This window comes from Paralichthys olivaceus, chromosome 18, assembly GCF_024713975.1.
Source record: "Paralichthys olivaceus isolate ysfri-2021 chromosome 18, ASM2471397v2, whole genome shotgun sequence".
Lineage (NCBI taxonomy): Eukaryota > Metazoa > Chordata > Actinopteri > Pleuronectiformes > Paralichthyidae > Paralichthys > Paralichthys olivaceus.
In genome coordinates this window covers 2,923,620-2,946,666 of record NC_091110.1, presented here as the reverse complement: position 1 = coordinate 2,946,666, position 23,047 = coordinate 2,923,620, and the positions used below count along the sequence as shown (strand labels likewise).

General features: G+C 40.4%; 2 protein-coding genes and 1 pseudogene across 10 annotated transcripts in view; 2 read left to right on the top strand and 1 right to left on the bottom strand.

Annotated features, from left to right (window-relative positions):
• LOC109626490 (calcium/calmodulin-dependent protein kinase type II subunit beta) overlaps positions 1 to 12,082 on the top strand; it is a 44,367-nt gene extending 32,285 nt beyond the window's left edge. For 4 of the 8 annotated variants that reach the window (XM_020082498.2, XM_020082497.2, XM_020082499.2 and 1 more), the window contains 7 exons: positions 2,504 to 2,572; positions 4,803 to 4,847; positions 5,510 to 5,558; positions 7,546 to 7,621; positions 8,330 to 8,424; positions 8,523 to 8,759; positions 9,195 to 12,082. In XM_020082498.2, coding sequence (XP_019938057.1) covers positions 2,504 to 2,572; positions 4,803 to 4,847; positions 5,510 to 5,558; positions 7,546 to 7,621; positions 8,330 to 8,424; positions 8,523 to 8,758 — 570 coding nt within the window. In that variant the 3' untranslated portion in view covers position 8,759; positions 9,195 to 12,082. The remainder of the gene's footprint in view (positions 1 to 2,503; positions 2,573 to 4,802; positions 4,848 to 5,509; positions 5,559 to 7,545; positions 7,622 to 8,329; positions 8,425 to 8,522; positions 8,760 to 9,194) is intronic. The other 4 variants (XM_020082500.2, XM_020082501.2, XM_020082502.2 and 1 more) reach the window with 2 other exon arrangements.
• Positions 12,083 to 12,556: 474 nt separating this feature from the next.
• On the bottom strand, positions 12,557 to 13,919 carry LOC138405475 (uncharacterized; annotated as a pseudogene).
• Positions 13,920 to 16,713: 2,794 nt separating this feature from the next.
• The window catches only part of ogdhb (oxoglutarate dehydrogenase b), a 22,187-nt gene continuing 15,853 nt past the window's right edge, over positions 16,714 to 23,047 (top strand). Inside the window, exons 1-3 of one of the 2 annotated variants that reach the window (XM_020082476.2) lie at positions 16,714 to 16,851; positions 19,070 to 19,479; positions 21,711 to 21,899. In XM_020082476.2, the coding sequence (XP_019938035.2) occupies positions 19,246 to 19,479; positions 21,711 to 21,899 (423 nt within the window). In that variant the 5' untranslated portion in view covers positions 16,714 to 16,851; positions 19,070 to 19,245. Of the gene's footprint in view, positions 16,852 to 19,069; positions 19,480 to 21,710; positions 21,900 to 23,047 lie in introns of those variants that run through there. The other variant, XM_069513259.1, reaches the window with a different exon arrangement.

Below are 23,047 nucleotides of genomic sequence, written 5' to 3'. Positions count from 1 at the left end.
CGTTAACCACAGGGTATGAGTGTCAGAATTGGTGTTTACCATTTTCTTTCCATTTAGCAAGCAGGGACTGAGGTTGGATGATAGAGGAGCTAGCACCAAGAGTGTTGTGGATTACATAGGTTCTCCAACCGACTTTAGTGCCAGCCTGTATAGTCTTAATAAATGGCAGAGAGGTCAGTGAGGCAGGAGAGCAAAGTTCTTCTTTGACATCTGTCCAGTTGCATTTTTTTGACTGGATGATGACGCTGGATGAAAAGTCAGACCACCAGACCAGATCAATCACCAAAGATTGCAATTCATCTTGAGGCGAACAAGAACATGTTAAATCAATACATCTATGAGACTTTTTGTCTGAACCAAAATATTGCAACCACTTGAGGAAAGTGTGGGAAATATCTCTTCATAAACTGGTATTTAAAAATAAAATAGAAATTGCAAAAATCCAAGAAGCAAACATCAACAGCTTTATAAAGTATGTAGAACAGTTTGATGTAGAAAAGAGAAAATGATTTGGTCTGAATACCCAGACTGAGTTTTACAAATGGTAAATGGTTGTATTTTTATATAGTGCTTTTCTAGTCTTGAAGACCACTCAAAGAGCTTTACACTACAGTTTTCCATTCACCCATTCACACACACATTCATACAGTGCTTCTATAGCTAGCACTTTTTTTGATGTTCTATTGGGCAGTTTTGGGGTTCAGTATCTTGCCCAAGGACACTTTGGCATGCAGATGGGAAGACTGGGGATTGAACTTCCGACCTTCTGGTTGGAGGACAACCGCTCTACCCCCTCAGCCACAGCCACCCCACCCCACCCCACAAAGCAGCATGTTTTAATGAATGGACAGCAGCAGAAGATCTGTGGATGTAAAGGTCACCACATTGTAATTGTTCTGTTATCAGACAGCAGTTTGAGAGTTTAGACTTAGGTCTCTGTTATTCGCAGACTTTGTTCACACACGATTCTTCTCACCTCAGATGGCAGTGCTGCAGGGTGTCAAAATAAGGACGCCACAGAGGAAGGCTGCGTAGATGATGGAGTTTAAATTGAACCGAATGCTTCCATACGCCTCTGGCTGGTTTACTGGCAGGATAAGCTGCACGGCAGGAACCTTCAAAGGGGAAATACTGATGCTTAAAATTCGCTGGGGGATTTTTGCCCTTTGATTTTCAGTGACACTAACAGGCAACTCTAATTCCAGTTCAATGCAACAGACGGGGGTCACCTCAGTAGCCACAGAAGCTATTACCCCAACTTTACTCAGGAGTGTAGAGCTGCAGTGAAGGGTTTTCATTGATATAATGACAATTAGACGTCAGCACTTCATCGTCTGTAGGCACAAACGCTGATAAACTTTAATTTAAATGTTTCTTGATTGGAAGCTTATAGATCATACTGAACCTAAATTTCAGGTGATCAATAATTGCTAATTAATTGATTAATTGATAATGAGTATGGGGTTGAAAGTATAGTTGTTGCCTTTATACACATGCTAAACTAGTTTGGTGCTGAAATTATTAGTAATGGTCAGTGATTTGTTATACTTAATAAGAAGTACATGTTTTAAAGCTGCATCCAGACGTTTTTTGAAAATATTGTTACATCATCTCTAACTCCCGTTCTTTCTCCTGCTCTTTTCCATCTTCACTCTATTACCAGCATTTCATTTGGTCTTTTTTAAAATTGTGTCCACCACAGTCGTCAATTACAGGCAAAACCACGCTGAGGTAAATAATGAGCAGAAAATACAGTTAATTGGTTTCAAGCATGAAGTCGCCGCAGCGTGATTACATTGTGTGTGTGTGTGGCTGTGGTTGGTTACGTCCATCGGTCCTCCTTACATTTGAATATATAGCACATTATTACTTTCTTATGTGTGTCGACGCTGTGTCTTTTTGACCTCATCGTCCTCTGCTGAAATGAGGCTGCCGGATGTTGTTTTACTTTGGAGAGATACATTGAGAGACACTTAAGTCCGTGGGAAGAACACACAGAGTTTGACAAAATGGATTTGATGCTTGTGTCTTTGTATCTGACAGATGTTGCGAAGGTGCACAGCTGTCACTGGTGTAATTTGCCATCTGCCATGCCAGCATCCGAAGCCAGTGAAAATGAAAAAGCTCAGACTTGCATATCTGAACTCTGACTGGGGTTGTGTTCAATTTTATCACAAGGATAAAGGAACTGACATGATTAATAGTGCAAAACCTTTTTGTGTAATTAACACTGTAGCCAGAAACAGGGGCTAAAGCTTTTTGGGATCTTTGGTGTGTCTGCTCTCTCAAACCCTGGAAGTTAGACAACTGCACTCTGCTCTTTCTTCTCACTATTCTTTTCTCCAGAGCACTCTGCGTCTGTCTGCTATTTTTACCTCTATTACACTTTTTTCTTAATTTTTTTTTTCTTACACAGTAACCGCCCACTTTACAGTCAGCAGATGGCACCTCTCACTTTCATTGCTGCTGAGCACTAATATAGCACTTTGTGTTTCCTGCACAGCCCCAGACAAACAGCACGAGAAACAGCATAGTCACCAGTCCCAAAGGCAACATCCCCTCTGCTGCGCTGGTATGCAGCTCTGTGTCTGTGCGTCCGTCTGTCTGTCAGAAACACGGTCAAAATGCTGTGTGTGTTTGTGTGGGAGAGACATAGAGACCGAGGTTGAGGATGGGTGGTGGTGCTGTATTATTTTTACTTTGTTTTAAAGGAATAGTTTGACAATTTGGGAAATGCACTTATTCTTGTCTTGAAACCACTAAACTAACTGAAATGGAAGTGGAGACGAGTGATGAAAGCAACGCAGGGCGAGACAGTGCAACTTGTTTCTGTGGGCTGCTCCAATACTTTCAGCTGTGATGTCTGCGTGACACAGTTGTCAGCAGCTTGTCAGGAGCAACACTCTGCTGTGTGATCGGATTTCAAAACCGAGCTATGACAAAGCAGGATTTCTCGCAAGCCAGGATTTCTTCTTTCCAGGCTCCAAGCTATTGGCTTGTGGCTAAACCACAGTGGTTTGTCACAGAGGAACCACTGGTGTCTTAGTTCCTGTTCATGCCTGGTATTTACATGTGGTTTTTGTGATTCGATCACAGCTCTGAGTGCGTGTGTTCATACCTGACATTAAAACATGGCCCCACATGCGTCTTATAATCGGATCTCACTTTATATATACAATAAACATGCACATAATTTCTGCTTGCAAAGATGCAATGCATGGAAGCAGCAAGGAGAAGAAGAAGAAATCAAAATAACACAGATGATGCACTCAAGGCCGAGCAAATCTCTTCTGTTTGTTGTCACAGTTTAAATGACGCCTCCGGCTCAGAGCTGTCAGCTTGTGATCGCGTGCACCACATTTTAATGCCAGGTATGTACGGGGTTTTAGTTGTGACAGCTGCAAGAAGCAGCTGTTAGCATTAGCAACATTATCAACTCCTAAAGAGGTTTGTGTAAAAGCTGCCGTCTTATCAGTATTTCTTCAATGAAAGAAAACATGTTTGAGCTCTTCTTCGAAGTGGTTTCAGCAAACACGATGGACACTGACTGACAGATGGGTCATCCAGCACCTTTCCAGTATTTATTGAAGGAGCCTGCCCTTAAACAGTTTCCAACAAAGTCTTTGCAGAAACCTGTTTCTCTTTTAATATAGGCACCTGACTATTGTTTTAAGATAGACTCAAAAGTGAACCTCTCCTTTAAATGAAGATTGCAACACACACTTTCATATTTATGCATCTGGTTTTCTTTGTTTAATCAGACAGAGAAACAGCGGTTGACTTGAAATACTGAAGAAAGTCCCCTGGAAGATAGCTTTTAGATTTTCTACTAATTTAAAAAAGGAGATTTCTCGTCAGTGCACTTGAAGGATGCTGTAATTTGGATTTCTTTAAACAGAGCTGGGCTAGCAGTTTCCCCCTGTTTACAGTTTTAATGCTAAACTAAGCTGACTGTCTCCAGCCATATTCTTAGCAAGAATCCAAGCTAGTGCATTTCCCAAAATGTCCCTTTTCAAAGTATTAAATTGAATGTTCATGTCGTATGACCTTTGGATGTTTGTGTATCTTATTTTTCAAGATTATTTGCACACTGCTCACAGTAATAATTTTGACATGACAATGGAAATATAAAACAATGTCTTCATTGTAGTTTAAGGATTTAAGTCTGGTGTTCTTTGTTTTCTTCTACATGTTCATCAGTGTCAAAACTAAGGGATATAAAGACCAAAACCTACAATATGTTGGTGCCTTTCAATACTTTCTCACTTAGTACTATATCTATGTATATATATATAAGTTATATATATAAGTTATAATATATATATATATATATATATATATATATATTATAACTTATCCTTTAAAAGCAGTGAACAGAACTTAATGTATGTTTAGGTCACATAATGTCACATGTAATAACTTGATGTATTATTAAATGTCATAGAGAGAGAGTTGAGTTTAATAACTCTAAACATTGCTATAGATATAACACTCATTCTGATTGATAGTTTCACTGATAGAGACATTTATGGATTTAAAATCCTCCTGATGTTTATGATCATCACTCCCCTATTAAGAACTTCTCTTCAAAATGAACATATTTCACTCCTCTATGCCTCTTTTCTTTTCATGCACACCCTGCTCTCTATTAATCTTGTTTCTCAAACTTTCATTTTACAAAACATTCCCTCATTATCGCTTCTCTTCACTTCTTTATCATTCACTCACTTCGCACACTCTGTTCACTCCTCCTACCTTCCTTCCTTCCATCCTTTCTCTCTTTCTCCCCATTCTTCCTCCAGGAGCCTCAGACCACTGTTATCCATAATCCAATAGATGGGATCAAGGTACACCTCCCTTCTCTCTCCAAACCATCTCTGAAATTCTTTCCCTTTTTTACATTTGTCATCCCCGTCCTCACCCTGTTTCTCTATCTGTGTGGGTAGAGCCGTACTGTATTTGGAAAGACCTGTTGTTTTGCAGGATGTGTGTGTTTCATTGAGTATCTTTGCGTATTTCCGTGTGCATCTATGTGTATATTTATGAATGAGCGAGATGGTGGAGCTGTGACTCCAGCGAGCTGTTTTGTTGTCTTATACTGCCCCTCTGTGCTCAGGTAAATGGAGCTCAGTGGTCCCGCTGCTGGTTGAGAAAGACTTTCCACCAGATTAACCCTGTCCTACTGTTCAGACTGTGTGTAACAGTGGCTAAACGTCATGTGCTGTACAGTCACCTGTGTCCGTCTTTGCTGATTTGGCTCAATCCACAGACGGGATTGTGCCAGTGTGCTGCTGAGTCACACGCTCATCTGTTGTGGTCTTTATCTTTGGCAAATTTGTGGCATTAAGTTATAGTCCCATGTGGTAGATATGATCAAGGTCTTGTGTACATGTGTGCATGCATTTTTGAGTGTGTGTGTGTGTAGCAGAACTTGTGGGTGTCTGCATATCTAAGAATGGCTTTTACATTTTTTGGGAGTAATTGAGATTTTTGTCTGTGCACTTTGCAGGGATCCTCAGACAGCAGCACCACGACTATTGAGGATGAAGATGTGAAAGGTAGGTTATACACACTTACTTTTTTAAAGCGGGAGGGATTTGTGCATCTACAGTTCATGTATGCAGACGTACTGGTGATAACCACAAATTGAAGTGAAAGCAACAAAGGGGTGATGCATATCCTGTGCACGCTGTGTATACCCCAGTCAGATAATGCTTACCTTTTAAAATTGTTTCATACTGACATAATCATGACATCATCTATACCATATGATGACTGGTTAATCTAAATTAGCTATTGGCGTGTTGTAACTGGTTGAAAAAGTCTGTATAAGCTTTAAGTCATGTGTATAGTCCTTTAGGATGCAGAGATCTTTTGAAAAATGGATTCTTGAACTATGCATGACTTCATTTTCTGACTTTTCTGACTGACATTACTTATCATATGACATTATATGATGTGGAACCTTTTTCTAATCAACACAAGATTTAGATTTTCTGTCTATAATTATAGAGATATTTTGGAAAATGAGTTTTCTTGGCCCTCCCCTTGACCAATTAACTCTGATAGTAAATGGTGTTAAATACATTTTTAAGGTAACGATGATGAAAATAAAATAGTTTAATACATGATATGAATTTTAAGGGGAAAAGTCTTCAAAGAGTGTGTGTGTTTCCTAAGTGGATACATTAAAGCACATTACTGACTGTAGGTCACCTCCATTTTGGCAAGACTCAGAACTCAGTACACAATCATGGAGGTTTACTCGTAAAGTAAAGAGAAAATAGAGTTGAAGCGTGGGTCACAGTATGTGTGCAGCTAACACCCTGATTGATTGTAAATTACAGTAAAAATGTTCCTGAAACACTCGCCATAAAAAAACACAGCAAAATAAAAGATTTATGAATTATTATTTAGAGATTATTTTCCAATTCTAAATAAGCTTATAAATCTTTGACTTATCACTGTATCTGAGAGGGGTAGACATTCATTTATCTCCAATTTAACAGATGATGCACTGTTTGGAATTGTATATCCTCAATCCTTGTTTTTAATTCAGGCGTTCAGAGTTGAACTTTTAGATCTTTTAGGAAGATTCTGGAAAAAAGTGTTGAATCAGTTACATCCATTGTTGCATGAAAACCATTCTTGCATGGTTTCAGAAGGGTACAGAGTATAAGACCAAAATAACAATGTCTCATAAAAAGACAAACTGTAGCTAGACATAGACATTATGATGGTAAGGTCATTATTGAAACTATTTACAATAAGAGAGTATGGCTGGAAAGAGCAACTAGAAGTTATATCCACTGAGAAACAGGAGTTGAGACAGAAAAAAAAAAAAAAAAGAGAAAATATAATCCAAACAAAAACATATTGTCAAAAACATTAAAGGCACATTTTTTATGTGAAATAGATTTTTTTCTACTTTCTACTGACAATAGATTTTTTTATTAATGTATTAATTGTGAATGAAAATTGAAAGAGAGAGACAGACAGAGAGAGGGAAAGAGAGAGAGAGAGAGAGAGAGAGAGAATCAGAGCGAGCTAAGCCTTCCTTCCTCTCAGTGTTGGGAGGAAGTGATAGGAGGACACAGTAAATCTGATCTAAAAAGCTGAGACAAAAATAGCATGAGCTCAAGCACCTCACATGCAAAGCAGAGATATGATGGATGATGGACGGAGGTTTAGAGAGTAGCCCAGCTGCTGGACGCAGCAGGAAAAGGCATTTTATTTCTGGAAATGTAGATGAGGATCACCTGTCCTGCTGAGGGAAAAAGGGAAACCACAAAACTTCTTGCATGGAAGTAGTTCTGTTTACGTTTGCTCCAGCATGGAGGAGACTCCACTCACAGAACCACGGATGACAGAGAGGTGACTGACAATGAATAACAAGCTCTTAGGTGCGTTTGAACTCTGTTCAACTCTGTGTGCTTCCTAATGTTTGTGAGTGAGTTTGACCCGGAGTGTTGTGCAATGAGAGCATCAGTGTGCACAGGGATACAGCCCCAGTGTTCTCACGGTGCTTCTGTTTGGTCTCCGCAGCTCGCAAACAGGAGATCATAAAGATCACAGAGCAGCTGATCGAAGCTGTCAACAACGGGGACTTTGAAGCCTACGCGTGAGTCCATCGCTTCCTTATCACTCTTTCTTGTTCCATCAACAGAGACCTCATCAGCTGCAGGAAAATCTCCCATCAGCCACAGAGAACCATTAATCTGACCGACATGCTAATGTGTTCTCTCTTTGTATTAAAAGATTAAACAGTAATTACAGTCATTGTTTTATCCTCACACAACTAAGAATAGAGGCAGATTGTGAATGTACATGCAAGCGTGTGTGTGTGTGTGTGTGTGTGTACGTGTACAGATCTCTTTGTGAGGACCATTTTGAGTCCAGAACCTACGGCGTGAGGGCCTTTTAGGGAAAGTGAGGACATTTGGGTCGGTCCTCACTTTCTGACACACTGTTAATGAGCTGTTTAAGTGTTAAGACTTGCTTTTAGGATTAGGATTAGAATTAGCTTCAGGTTAGGGGTCAGATTTTTAGGTGTGATGGTTAAGGTAGAGGTAAGTGAATGCATTATGCCAATGAGTGAGTGTCATTACTAAGAGGGAAGTACAAACGTGTGTGTGTGTTTATTGGGGGGGGTGCATGATGCAAAACTATTCAAATATTGACTCATAAAGTTGAGAGAGTTCAGTTGACTCACTAGCTAAACAATAATACATAATAAGTCAGAATTATGATGCTGAGTCACAACCTTTACACCAGGACATTTTGGTTTTGGTCCTGGTTTCAGAATTGTTTAAGCCCTTTCCTTTTACAGGAAGATCTGCGACCCTGGCCTGACCTCGTTTGAGCCCGAGGGGCTGGGTAATCTAGTGGAGGGAATGGACTTCCACAGATTCTACTTTGACAATCGTAAGTTTGCATTTAGCGTCTGTCTCATCTGACTTGAGTTGCTGATAAGTTCAAAAGCCACGTTCTGTCTGAATCGGGACACTCCCCTCTCCTGTCAGTCCTCTCCAAGAACAGCAAACCCATCCACACCACCATCCTCAACCCCCACGTGCACATGATCGGAGACGAGGCCGCCTGCATCGCGTACATTCGCCTGACGCAGTTTGTCGACGGGCAGGGCCGGCCACGCTCCAGCCAATCAGAAGAGACCAGGGTGTGGCACCGCAGGGACAGTCGGTGGCAAAATGTCCACTTCCACTGCTCAGGAGCTCCTGCTGCCCCTCTGCAGGGATAAGGTACAAGACACAACAATCCCAGCTCACACAGTGCACACACACATTCACATGCACACAGATACATGTATTATATTGCCTGAACCATAGCCTGTATATAAAGATGGACAAATCGTCTTGATTGCGACCTGGTGTCTGGCTGCAGCATAGGTCATAAACCCTGCCTCCTCCATGTTAGTGGATGAGACAAGGACCAATCTAAAATGTCAAAGTACACGTCAATTTTGACAGGAACTCAAAAAATGGTTTCTGTCAAATGTGTATGTTCAAATGTTCATTTCTCCAGTAAGTTCATTTTTCATTAGATATTTATGATATAAAAATGTCATGATGGACAGCTGAGACTGACTCGTGATTGGTCGTGCGTTTGTATGGGCGGGACCTTGATAAATGACATGAAAAGTAAACAAAAAACAAACTGTCTCTTTCTTCTTCCAGGCACGTGAGACTGACGAGGAGGTCGAGAGGGGTGGACAAGGAATGAGTGGATAATCTAAGAGAGAAAGAGAGAGTCAGCGGCAAGAGAGACGGAGAAGTGGGTGGAGGTTGAGTTTAAGGAGTCTGATTATGGGATGGTGGCCGTCCTCCTGCACTCTGCACACCCACCTCGCTCTTCTCCCTCTGTCTCCCTACAACCTCGACAACAGACGCCGACAACGATGCTCCCATCCCTGCAACCTACAGCACAGCAGAGGGCAGATCAATCCGCTGCTGAAGGAAACTGTGCGGCCCACATCTTGTCTTCTGTCGGCCTGTATGTGGCTGCAGTCTGACACTGCAACACACCTGGACAACACCTCCTGTGTTCTGTGCTCCAATGTGTCGCCCTCCCGTTCAAGATCTCCTCTCAAACATAAAGTTATTATTCCCTCCCTCTAGTATTACTATGGCTGCAGTCTATTGTTGTGCTCTTGCAACTGTACAGTGTATTTATGAGTCACTCTAAACCGTTCCTCCTGTTATTGTCTTCTTTTTTATGATGAGCATGACTCCTACCAGTTATTCTTATTACCAGTGGCTGTTTTTCTGCACGACTAGGGCTGCCTGTGTGAAATGAACAAGCCACGTGTCTCACAGAGAGAGACCAGTGGGTGTATTTAATTATCCGTTTTGTTATTCAACAGAGTTTTTTTTTTCTCTCTTTGCTCTGCAGTGTAGTGGACCCCAAACCCACTCCTCTGTGTTCACCGGGCCCCTCTGAGCATCTCTGTGAGACAGTGAAAACCATGCAGCATGCTAAGATATTACTGTTGCTCTTAACCGATTCTCTGTGTACTGAACATTGCAAGTTAACTGCTGAAATTATGACAATGGTTGAACTTCTAGGATCACTGCTGTTTATGTAAATTTCCAGTTTCTTCGTGGTGACTTAACTACAACTATGCTGTAGATGGTATTTAATTGCATGATATTCCAAGTTAATGCATTGGTGAGTTGGGTGTTATCGTGCATTTTGTTGATTTTTCTCCTTTTGGACTGAACTGCTGGTGAGCTATAGTCTATTGCCTCTCGTTTCTGGGCTTTGTAAGTGCATAAACTATTGTATTTTTGTGTTCATATCATAGTGTAGGATATAAGGATGCAGGTGGGGATGATAACAGAATATGCCTTTTAGAGAAATTGCTGGGTCCAGATCAGATTTTATGAGAGACCAAACCCAGGATCATAGTTTTTACCTTTCACAATCAAAACGGCCCTGTGAGGCTTCACATCAGGGTGTTAGTTGTTTATTTTCAGCATTTTAAAATGCACCTTTTAATTTGAAGGGGATGCTTTGTGATGCGTGTATGCAGGGTTTTAGAAAAACTGATTTGTCAAACATTTGACCTGACACAGAAAGCAAAGCCTCAAAATGATTGTTTTATAATAATTGTTTGGATTAGAACAAAAGAAAATCTGTAATTTATTGGTTTAGTTATTTTAACTGGAAGCTTCTTTCAGTCCTGTCATCCAAGAGAAGTTTTAGAAAATGTATAATATATTATTTAGTCATCAATAAATTAAAAAAAGAATGTATCAACCCATACATGATCCCTAACATGACTATAATCAGTGTTTTTATAGTAAACTGTCATGTGACGAAAAACGATATCCATTTCTGTTAAGTAAAATCTTTCCAGGTTCTTCACATCCTCCAAAATCCCAGAGAAAAACCTCAGGTGTCCCTCAGATCTCCATTCCGACTCTTGTGATGTGCATGAACCTCTCCTCAAGAGGGCGCCAACATAAAACAACAGAGAATTGCTTGATTGAACCGCAGGGTTCAAAATACAGATGCGAGCAGTGCTGAGTTCTGCATTGAGCTGTGTGTGAGAGTGCGGCCTTGAGTCTTATAAAGAGTGGGAACAGAAAAAGATTGACAAACTGTTGCAGGCAGGTCGTCAGTTAATTCATTTTAATCAGTGTTGATGACATCTACATTTTACAAATGCTTTTTGGGAAAAAAAAACATCCTCTGTCCACTTTCTCACTCGTGAGCATTAGCTGCTTCTCTGTGTTTGACATTACTGGAAACTGAATATGAAATGATGCTGCACTGTTTGACTGCATTTCGAAATGATTGATTTAGCACACTGGATGATTGATTCGTTAATTTGGAAAACAAACCGCACATTTGAAAAAGAATGATGACAGCCATAATCTGAAAAGGTAATGCATTATCAGAATGTTTGTGAATTTCAATCATTTTTGCATTTTTACAATATTATGTTATGATGAGATAATGCTCTCAATCACTAACTAATCGCTCAATCCACTACACATTTACAACCAATTCTAATCAAAATGATATGCAAAAGTTATTTCATCAAGTCAACTGACTGGAAAAGTTTTATTTCATTTACTGGATATGCTCTATAGAGTAAATAGAGACTATATTGTCTGGGGTCTGACTTTGCGTTGCCTCATCAGTTTACATTTTGTTCTGTTTTAGATAGAGCTTAGATATTTCTAATATTTCTAATGTTTAATGATCAAGAAAAAGTATAGTGCAATAAAATGTATTTCTTTTTCTTTCTTCCCCCACCACTGCCACACTTTTTAAATGTTTATGGCCATATGAAGTGATCATCCTTTACACTGAAATGCTGCTCGCCTGGTAATGATGTTAATGTGGTGAAACGTTTAGCATGCATTGGTTCAGTGGTTTGTATAATAAAATAAACTTTATTTAAACGGTCTCTGTCAGAGTAAAGTCAAGAGGTGCTTTACGTTGGAAAAATTGTCATGAGATATAATTGGGTATATATAAGTGTACAGAAAGGTGAAACTTAAATATAACAGTGAAACACTCAGACAAACAAATAAAACAATGAAATGTGAGCTAATATCAACTGAATGTGCTGATGATTCAATGTCGGGTTCAACTTTTTTTAAAACAATTTTATTTCTTTGCATTCAGGAGTTTGACTTCATTCATTTGGCAATTTGTTTTCTCACAGTGAGAACATTCAAACTACAGGAACAAGGGCTGGATGATGATTACGATCTACAGTTATTGCATTATTATCATTCAGACACTCTGCAGGCTGAGTTTTATTTTTTGCATTTGTATCATTGAAACTCCCCCAAAGGACATGAAGCCAAAGCTAACAGTCCTCCTGTGCAGTCTTAAACTTAATAATATCAGTGCTTTAATAAGATTACTCTTCGAGTCATTGTCCCCTTTTGGCAAATAATAATGTCCAGTTAATTAGCATGTATCTTCACAGCAACAGCAGCCTCTACATGAAGTGCTCTCAGAGAGCTTCAGTTCAGGAGAGTGATCAGGAGGCAGTAGAGTAGCTTTTCAATGTATTCATTATACTGATGATGATGTTTAATGATACATTCCAAGTCTGATAAATATTACAATTTGATTTGTGTGTGAACCAAATAAAATGCGAGAGAGCACACTCACTCCCTTCTTATCTCCGCTCACAGCCACGGAACAGTCTTGTGTAAATTAAATATCATCTCCCAGGGCCTTCGGGCAGCTGCTCAGGATGTGCTCGAGTGACCTCTCCCAGAGCGGAGATGGTGTTTCAGCCTTTCACCAGAGGTTTGCCTGCCTGGGAAAGTTGTCATACACAGCTTGGATGAGGAATCTCATCTCTGGGGCTCTGCTCTCTTGATGTCTTGCAGTAAAGCTTTCGCTCCATAACATTCTCCCATCTTGTCCATGCCCCCTGCTGTCCTCATCCTCACTCTGTTCTCACTCCCTCCCGGACAAGCAGCCGCCTCTCCTTGCCCTGGGCCTTGTTGTAGAGAAGCATTGGGGAAGCTTCCCAAGCATGCTCTTCTCATTGCCACTGCCCCCACCGCTGCCTTGTGCCACAGCCTTGCTTCTGCCATCTCCAGCTCCAGAACGACACTCCATTTCCTGTCAGTGCGGATTTCAGTACCGGCTGGTGAAACTTTTGGATCTTTGAAGTCACTATACTGAAGTGCCTCTTTAGTCTGGCAGACCTTGAACTCTTCCTGTTGAAGGGAAGCTGCAGGATGTTATTCCTCCTAAACTGCACTGCTTAGGCTGCGTAGTAAACCAGGTATCCGCTGATCTTCCTCTCCTTTGCCTCTACTGATGTAATAGATGTATCATAAATCAACAAGGGCCAGAGATTGTGGGGTAGGTTGCCATGATGGTATATCCAGGACTTGAACTTCCCTGGCAGTCCTGACCTGTCTGCTCTATTGAGCCAGTCCTCTAGCTCCCTGATGAATGTCTGGATGGCTGCCACATCTCTGAGGCTTTGGTCAAAGAGTTTTCCCAAACTCTTGACTGGCTTCTCAATGATGGATGGTATTGTGGTGCCATCCAGGACAAAGTGGAACTCATCAGAGACTCTGCCCGTCTTCAGAACAAGTGACCTGGATTTGGCAGGCTTGAAGCACGTACTTACCCACTTGATAAGTCCTTGAAGTATCCACCTGCTGCCTGGTACAGAGGATGTGGTGACTGTGAGGTCATCCGTGTAGGCTCTGATAGGGGGCAGCTGCAAGCAAGACCTGGTTAAAGAGCTGCAGCTTTTACTACCATATTCATGGTGAGGGCAAAGAGAGAGACTGATATTGTATTAGAGTCGCTAACAAAATACATAATTCTTCACAAAAAATGTTGTGCTGTTTAAAATTCTCACCTCACAATTCCAATGTAATGTTTATCTAAAAATGTTATAAGCAGCTTTAAACAAAAAGTCGTCAGATAATAATATCATGTGCAAACAGATTATATTTATTACTATGCACATTAGTGTTGAGGAATTTTTGACCTTCCTCACACATAACATCTGTACACCACTGTGAGAATAGAGCCGATCTCATTCCAAACTTCCTTCTCTCCAAGGTCAGATAAAGGGTTCAACTGGCATTAGAATTCATCTGCCAGTGATTTTTTTTTCCCATGATGCTTTGCCATTCTACAGCAACATGCTGTGCAGGCATTTCCTGACTATACAGGAATGCGTTACAGTGTGGCCTCCATTTTAATCCAAGTGAGCAGAAGCAGCTCAGGTATATGAGGGATCGATACAGGGAATCAGTGGCAAATCATTAACTTTGATAATATTAATTTAGTGATTTTATCATATAGCTAGAAGCATTTGTTTTGAGATTTTAATGTTTGTGTCGGAGGTTAATATTTTCTTACCAGAATAATGATCTCACAACTCTTAAATGATATCTGGTATCCCTATGGAGGGCTGCGACCCCTAGCTTGGAGCCACTGCACTTTACTAGTTTATTGTTTATATAGTAAATAAATGCAACTGCACCTCAAGCAGCTACAAAATGCAGCTGAAGCATCAATGACCTAGCACTCATATTCACTCATAAAGGACTTTTACTTTTAAAAGAACATGTATTCACATTAATGTATTGTTCCTTTTACTTGAGTAAAGGATCTGTATACTACCTCAACAACTGTCAGGGCAAGAAAATTATTCACTGGACCTTCACATAATCAGTATCAAGACAGAGGCTGACATTTATTGCCATGGATAAAGTCCAACAAAGAGGAGGCTATGTACCTGCTGTAAAAGTACATAGTTTACAAATCATCTGTTACCTTAGAAAACCTCAGGAGATCAGATAGACTGAATCGTGGCCTTGAGAGTTAAAGGGTATTTTGAGCCTGTTGCTTTTAAATTACTGTCATAAAATTATAACAATAAATCAAATTAAAATAATTCTGAGTTATTTGTATTATGATACTTGTAAGCATTTCCTCAATATGCTATCGTTTTTAACACTAACTGCACCTCATGAGAGCAGGTGCTGTACTTTTTTACAATTTTAATGTTGTTCTTCTTCACTACATTTACTTGACAGCTGCAGTTATTGGTTATTTTTTCTGATTAGATTTATATCGTTAAAGCAGGAAAAAAACTAAACTATCTAAATAAAATGATTTGCTATACGTAACCGTTAATAACAGAATTAAAACAAGCTCCACTTTGGGCCACTGCAATGGTAATATGCTGTTCACAAATTGATGCAACTGTAATACTAATAGTTTGCACTGATACTTATGTAAGCTTATAAAATGCATTATGACCTTTTCTTAAATGTGCACTGCACCACTGTTCAGCAGTTTATAAAGCAGTTAAACTGGCTCCTTCTGCACTAGCTACAAGATCAAAATGCTATTTATGGGTTTATGAGTTGCTTGTAATCGTCAAATAATAAAACAAGATATTCAAAGATACAATGTGTGGTTGACAATATAAAGCATGATTTATGGGGCCCTTATTTTGTTTTTATTATATGTGTACTATGATGCACATTCTGCCATCATAGTTCTACACAGTTTCACTGATCTACATTTGTTTGCATTAATTCTCAAAGAAGGGGAGCAATGTGCCGACACAATTCACAGGAGAAACAAATGGCTATCGAACACTGACTCAAGAGTTCAAATTGTAATGCATTAGTTTCATTTTATGAGGAAGTGTAGTCAGCACATTCCTCAGCCTCGACTCAGTGAGTCTGGTGAGAAACACTTTGGTTTGTAAACAAGAAAACTCCAGCGGGCACAATTACATTTTACTAATACTGTAGTGCTTTGTTATTTTGACTTGATTTAAATGGAACTACATGTGTATTAATTTTTACACTCTGATTTTCTACTTTTGTTTAAAAGAAGGAACTAAGCAACAAAACAACTGCTGAGAGATCCAAACTCACCGACTCCACAGGTCAAACACTGTGAGTGAAACTAATATGGGTGAGTCCTGAAGTGTATGTTAATGTTTCTCTGCCTGTGAGAAAAGAGTTCATTAGCATCACCAGTAGATGTGTGTTGTTAAAACACTAAATAGCATTAACATGCATTAACATAAAAAGGACTGCCAGCAGGATATGGAGATGCTCCGGCCTCTTTGAGTGAGAAATGTGAAAGCAGCCAATGAAGGGTGCTACTCTAGGATTTTGCACGAGGACAATTTAAAAGTTCCGCATTGAATTAAATATCTCCCACAGATTTCACATGTTTAGGCTACTTCTGTAAAACTTTTGCTACATTTCTTATGACATAACAATAAATCACATTCGACAAATAAATCACCATTCACCCTGGGACATGAAGCCCTCCATGCATTGTGGGACACTGAAATATCTTTGTGTTCTTTTACATGAATGGAATGAAAAGCACAGTGCTGACAGGTTCATTTGTATTTACCTCTCAGCTGTTTTGAAAAGCACTTCCATGTGTTTTTGTGTGTTGAACGTGCCACATAAATAAACGTTGCACTATTATTACGTTGAGACTATTTATTATTGTTTCTTTAGATACAACAGTTTGCAGCGATTCGTCTCAAAGCGTCACGATGGCGCTGCATGGTCAACCACATTCGTTTTTCTAACTTTCCCTGTTTCCTGCTGCAGCCGGACCCCCTCTCGTGCCTACGTCACCGCCGTGGTGACGTCATATCAGCACCAGCGTGAGTAGACAGTGCCCCCGGGGGGAGCGCGCGACCCAGCTCAGCCCCCGCGTGCTCGCACCGCATCCCGCTCGCGCGCCCCGGCCGGGACGGTGCTGCAGAGTCTGTTTCTCATTCACAGGGACAGAGGAGGACAGAGGGGGACAGAGAGGACAGAGGAGGACACGTCTGCGGCGAAGGTAACGAGTCACTCAAACTTCACTGAAACTGAAGCGGAACAAGATCTAACTCAACTCGTATCTGTCGTGAGGCTGCAGTTCAAACATGCTGGGTGCGTGTGGATCAGTGCTTGAACTCCCTCAGGCTCAACGCTTGGATCTGAGGTGGAGACACAATGCCTATGGCCATGGCTGGAAGCAACTCTTTTGGGGCCCTGGGTTCAGATTTGTGGTTGGGGCCCCTGCTGACCCACAGCTGATATGCCACTATTTCAAAAGGCAGGAGTATTCTATGGTTTCAACAATTTGTTGTTTCGTTTACTAGTTGATTGACTGATAACGTGTTGGTAACAATGACTGAAGCATAGTTTTAAAATATAGTTTCAGTTTCTTTACAAGAAAACTATTTTTACTATGTGATATTATAGTTTTGTTTAAGTAAAGGAACCAAGTACCAACACAACTGCTGATTCAAACACTCGACAGGTCCGATAGTGTAAAGCTGCTTTCAGACATGCAGCATTCACCATAAACTTGTTAATGGAATTGAATTGTATGTTCTATATTGTAATTTATGAGATTTTACACCTTTGGACTACTTTCAGATGAAAATATTACAGAAGTATGACTTCATTTACAACACTGCTAATGTGTACATTGCAGTATTTTCATGTACTTTCTCTAATCAATCCTTTAACAAATTATTAGAAGATTTTATCCCATTTTTGTAGTTAGGCCCATTAAGGCTTTTGGATACCTCATAAGAGGAGTTACAATAGCTTTCGGCAAATACATTAATGAACACCCAGCTTGAATCAAATCAAATCAGATCAAATCAAAATTTGTTTTGTATAGCCCAAATTCACAAAACACATTTTGCCTCAGAGGGCTTTACAATCTGTACAGGGAGTGACACCCTCTGTCCTAAGACCCTCGGTTCAAGTGAGGAAAAATTTGGCCACAAAAAAAAAAACCCTTTTAACAGGGAAAAGAAGGTGGACGAGACCTCAGGGAGAGCACAGAGGAGGGATCCCTGTCCCAGGACGGACAGACGTGCAATGGATGTCACGTGTACAGAACAAAGCAACCGAAACATATTGTACAATTACAATGAAAGACAATGATTACAGTAGCAGTGGTTATATATATATAGTGGTGGGGTTATAACAATGCTACAATAATATACAAGTTAATATTAATGTCATAGAATTAGGACTAATAATAATAATAACAGTAGTGGTGGATGTCAGGCAGGGCCATGGCAGTAGTGGCAACCACGATCCATGACCTGGGAGCAGCCATGATCCATGAGAACCTGCTGGACGAGAGAGCACAGAAACTCTGGGGAAGAAGTTTAGTTAGTAACATGCATTAACATGCATTAATGAGACATGTATGTTTACAGATGGTGATGATAATAAAGAGAGAGAGGGAGAGAGGGAGGGACAGACGAGACGGTGCTGTTATGGTTGTCATGCATTTGCAGAGCCGGAAGCTGTGGGAAGAAGTCAGGATTGTAAGCATTGGTGTGTGTGTGTGTGTGTGTGTTTCTTGGCCAGTTTAAACTTCTTTTAGGCCCTCGGTGCAAACCCCCCACCATATATAGCATTGTGATTATTTCCCCCCCACACCTAAAAACCGAATTAGTATTGTACTGTTTCCATTTTATTGTGATGTCCCAGTTACTTAGCTGTCTCTGACGATGAGGGCATTGGTTCGTGTTGTTTTATTTGAAAGTTGTGAAGTACTCAGACAGCCTTGCTGGCAGTATGATGTTTGTTCTGATATTGTGTTGTTGTTGTTTAGTGCGTAGCATGAGTCAGCCAAAGCTACCTGAGGCAGCAGCAGATCTCATGTTATTGTGATGTTGCAGCCGGGCTAAAGTTGGCTTGTTTTAACTGTCTCTGGTGTTAAGTCCTGTTATCACATTTGCATAGTTGCTGAAAATGTTTTTGCGAAATGCCGCAGGCAGTCACCGTGTATTGTTTCTGTCCTTCTCTGTTGCGGTGGTTACTGCATCACATGCATCGCAGCCTGCTCTCTGGTGCAGCGAGGAAGCAAAATAATTGACAGGAAACATCCACACTATGAATTAAATTAATGAAATGTATTCATACAGCACTTTTATAGTTTTATATAAATACTTAATGACCACTCAATATGGACTTGAGATAATCTATTTTGTTGATAAAGTAGAAAGTTTCTGATTTCTGACCTTTTTGACACGTGTACTCAACAGGATCCAGGGTCTGTCAACAGAAGAGAGAGGATCTGCGCAGAAACCCGCCTCACCGGTTCAGAAGGAGACAGATTGGCAGCTGCTGAGGAGCCTGGAGGGTCTTTCTCTGGGACAGTGCTGCTGCATTCTTCTTTCGGGAAGTGGTTTGGGAGAGGAGCTGTGGCTGACCGGCAGCCATGCACCGCTTAAGGACTACGGTGGCAAGGCTTCGGCCTTTCACGGCTGCTCAGACGGCACAGAGCATATCACAGTCCAGACTGTTGGTGGTCGAAAGGAGTTTAAGGACGTTTCAGCTTGCAAGGTGTTTGAACACATCTGTGACTGCTGAGCCCTTTCTTAATGGCACGAGCTCAAACTATGTGGAGGAGATGTACTATGCGTGGCTGGAGAATCCCGGAAATGTGCACAAGGTATTGTACATCACTGTGTATCGGCATATTTGCATTATTTATGCTTTTAATCTTGAATTTGTTTTCATTGGCATGATTGTACACATATGCAAAACAGGTCCAGTGCTGTCCCAATGATGTCCAGTCCCAAACCCCCTGCACCACATGTGTTTCCTTTTACCCTTTAGCCACCACCCACTTTCTTCCTGAGGGGTCTGAAAAGATAAAAATGAGTTATCAGTCTGAACAGATACCTGTCCAAAATTTAGTAGGGCAGAGGTTACACAAATAGACATTCCGTACATTCGTTGTTTGCACATACATGTTTTAAAAGCCGCGAGTACAACAAGAATGACTAACACTGTGAATCTTCTAAGAAATGAAGATGCACTAGATATTTCAAATGTAAATACTGTATATAGTGAACCAAACTGCACATGGAAATGTGATTTTTGTGTTGTAGTGCCAGATGAAAATGAATACATGTAAAATACCACAAAACCTCATTAGCATTTAAGTCGCAAAAGCAACAGCTGTTTGTTAAAAATCATTTTAGGATACAAACAGGACTGAGATCTGAAGTGAAGCTAATGGCTTGATCGAGGAAAGGCATCTGCACCTGTAATGGATACCCCTGCTGATAGAGCTACCAATTCAATCAAAGGAACATTTGGTTATTGTACTTTACAAGATAAAAATAACTTTTATATGGCACTTTTTAAAGACATATTTATAAACCTCTTCAGTGTAGAAGGATAAATAAAGATGACATAATTGAAATGAAATAACAGTAACACACTGCAAATGGTTAAGTGGGGTCTTGGTAGGTGTAGCTTCACTCATCTCCAAAATATGCAGTAAAACCTGCAGCTGTTTTTCTAAGGTGGGTAAGGCCCCCCCCCCCGGCCCACAGGGCTCACATTTAGGTATACACTGTGTCATATGGAAACTAAAAGTGGTTTCTGAGAATTTCTGTCTCACATTCTAATCTACTTGTTGTAAATGGAACACGTCAGGTTTTTCTCTCATAGTTAACCACAGACTGAAGATGTCTTGAATTTTTGACTTCCAGCAATAACTTTGTTCAAGTCACAAATGACCTTATTACTTAAGCTCTTTTGAATTCAACCTCAGTAAGACTCGTGTATGCAAACATCTGGGACATTTCTAGAGAGTCTAAGCCAGGTGTGTCAAACGTATCTAGAACTTCAAACCTTGATCTTGGTAGGTCAAGTACAACCTGTTGAGGTTTACAGTCAGTAAGCTGATAATCATCAGTAACTGGATTAACCTGATACTCTCAAACACACTGCAGAGATGTCATAAAATGATTAGTGTGTTTAAATGACGGAAGTTTGTTGTTCTTCTATGCTAGACTGCAAACACATGAACGTGATACCACTGCTGGTTTATCTTTTTTACACAATTTTAGCGAGACTGTTTTTGTAGCTGTTAGTTATCAGGGGCCTCATTTCTAAAACAGTTTGCAGTGATCACACTAAAAGTGCACGTGCGCACAAAAGCCGAAAATCACACTCCACCTGGAAATGTGTGCACGTGAATCTGCCTCGAAGTCTGCCTTGTACACACCCACACTCAACTATAAATCAATCATCAAGCGATGAAAAGAAGCAGCCAAACTCTCTGACACTGACATCGAGGTGACAGATTGATTTTGGCCACAGCAGGGATGTCATTAATAGGGAAAATGCAGCGATACACTTCCGCTGCTGCTGCTCAGTGAGTACTATAGAAAGAACAGTGCCTGGGAAAAAAATCGAATTCAAAAATAATCACTTCACTCTGTCAGAATGTGAGAGACCTTGTTGTATCACCACAAACTGAAGGATTATTCAATTCTGATATAACGGTGATGTTAAAATTGAACAGAACCATATTTTTAAAAGGATTAAAAGAGGCTTTACATAAAAGGCTAACTGTTATACAGTGTTAATTATACCACACAGATACCTGTCAGCTAAAAACTTGTGTTTGCACTGGGATGGTCCGGTTCTGTTAGGTCAACCTGTATTATACTAAAGATCTAAGTTCTAAGTTCACAGATCTATAGAATCTATATCAGCTGATTAGTCAGTTATGGTAACTATGGGGCAAAAAATCTTTGGGAACGATGAACGTGCACTCCTCTTGTGCCAATGCATCCATCACACAGCATTACCCACAAGTGTCATTTATATATTAAAAAATGCTGAGTGACTTCTTTGTTCTTCTCTTTCTCTTTCTCCCTGTAGTCCTGGGATATATTTTTCCGCAACGCTAATGCGGGGGCTCCGCCTGGTGCGGCCTACCAGAGCCCTCCTTCCATCAGTGGGACTTCTCAGGGACTGGCCAGTGTCCAGACATTGGTGGGAGCTCAGCCCAATGTGGAGAAGCTGGTGAAGGATCATCTAGCAGTACAATCCCTCATACGAGCATACCAGGTAAACTACACATGCTATTTCTGGTTGATTTCAGACCTGCGCTGAACTCCAAATAATCTAACAGTCGCTGGAGGGGCTGTATTTGAGAATGCATTTGTCAGAGTCTCTGGATATTCTCCGGAGTTTCTCCTGCCAGTCCCATGGTAAAACCTCAGGAGAATGTCCGAGGGAGGCCATGTGAGAAAAAAATTGTTTACCCAGTTTACAGCTGTGCCTGATGTCGAGAGAGAGAGAGTAGATATTGTGGCCACAAACAAATCCACGTATGTGCATTGAGAAGTGCAGATCTGATCTCAGGACGCATTGATTTTAGACTTAAAATTAGAGCTGACCACTTGTGATTAAACCACTGAGGATGGATGTCAATAACAGGTCTGATCGGGGACAAAGCGGCTCAGGACACATATGCGTTCACACAGCCACATTTGGCTCAGACCACCTTCTAATGCGGTCTGTGGGATCAGATCTTAAATATGTCCTCAATGTAAATTAGGTGCATTCACACCTGAACTTAGAGCTGTCCAATTGGTATCAGATCACCACAGACACATTTTAGTCCCAGGTCTAAACAGGGTCAGTAACCTGCACTGATGGTAGATTCTAGAAACTTAGCTTTGAACCTGGATCAAACATAACAGATTCTCACTGTGATATGTCAGTTTTTAACATGTTTCTCATAATTAAAGCCAATGTTGTCGAAGTAACCTTCTGAGTGGACATAACGTCACGATAGAAGAAATCAGATATTAAAGCCAATGTCAACGAAACACAAAAGTTAAAAAGCGTTAAGTCCTCGTAATGATTGTTCACATTCAGATTCATGAATTCTACAGTACTGTTTCTATTATTCCTGATGTCTTAAGATGTCATTGAAATATTGCAGATGGCCAAGATGAAGGAGATTATATTTCTCTAAGTACCGCACCTATAACTGTATTATAAATGTGGTGTCGTTTCTATAATAATTGCCTATGATATTAATATGAGTAGAATTGTCGTGTATATTTGCATAATATAATATATAAGTATAAAATATAATATATAGGTAGTAAAAGCTTGAAAATTGACTCAAGTAAAGCTTTCATCAGTTTGTTGAATGAACTGATGACCTGTTGAATGGACTTTGGCCTCAGGCAGGAGATCATATA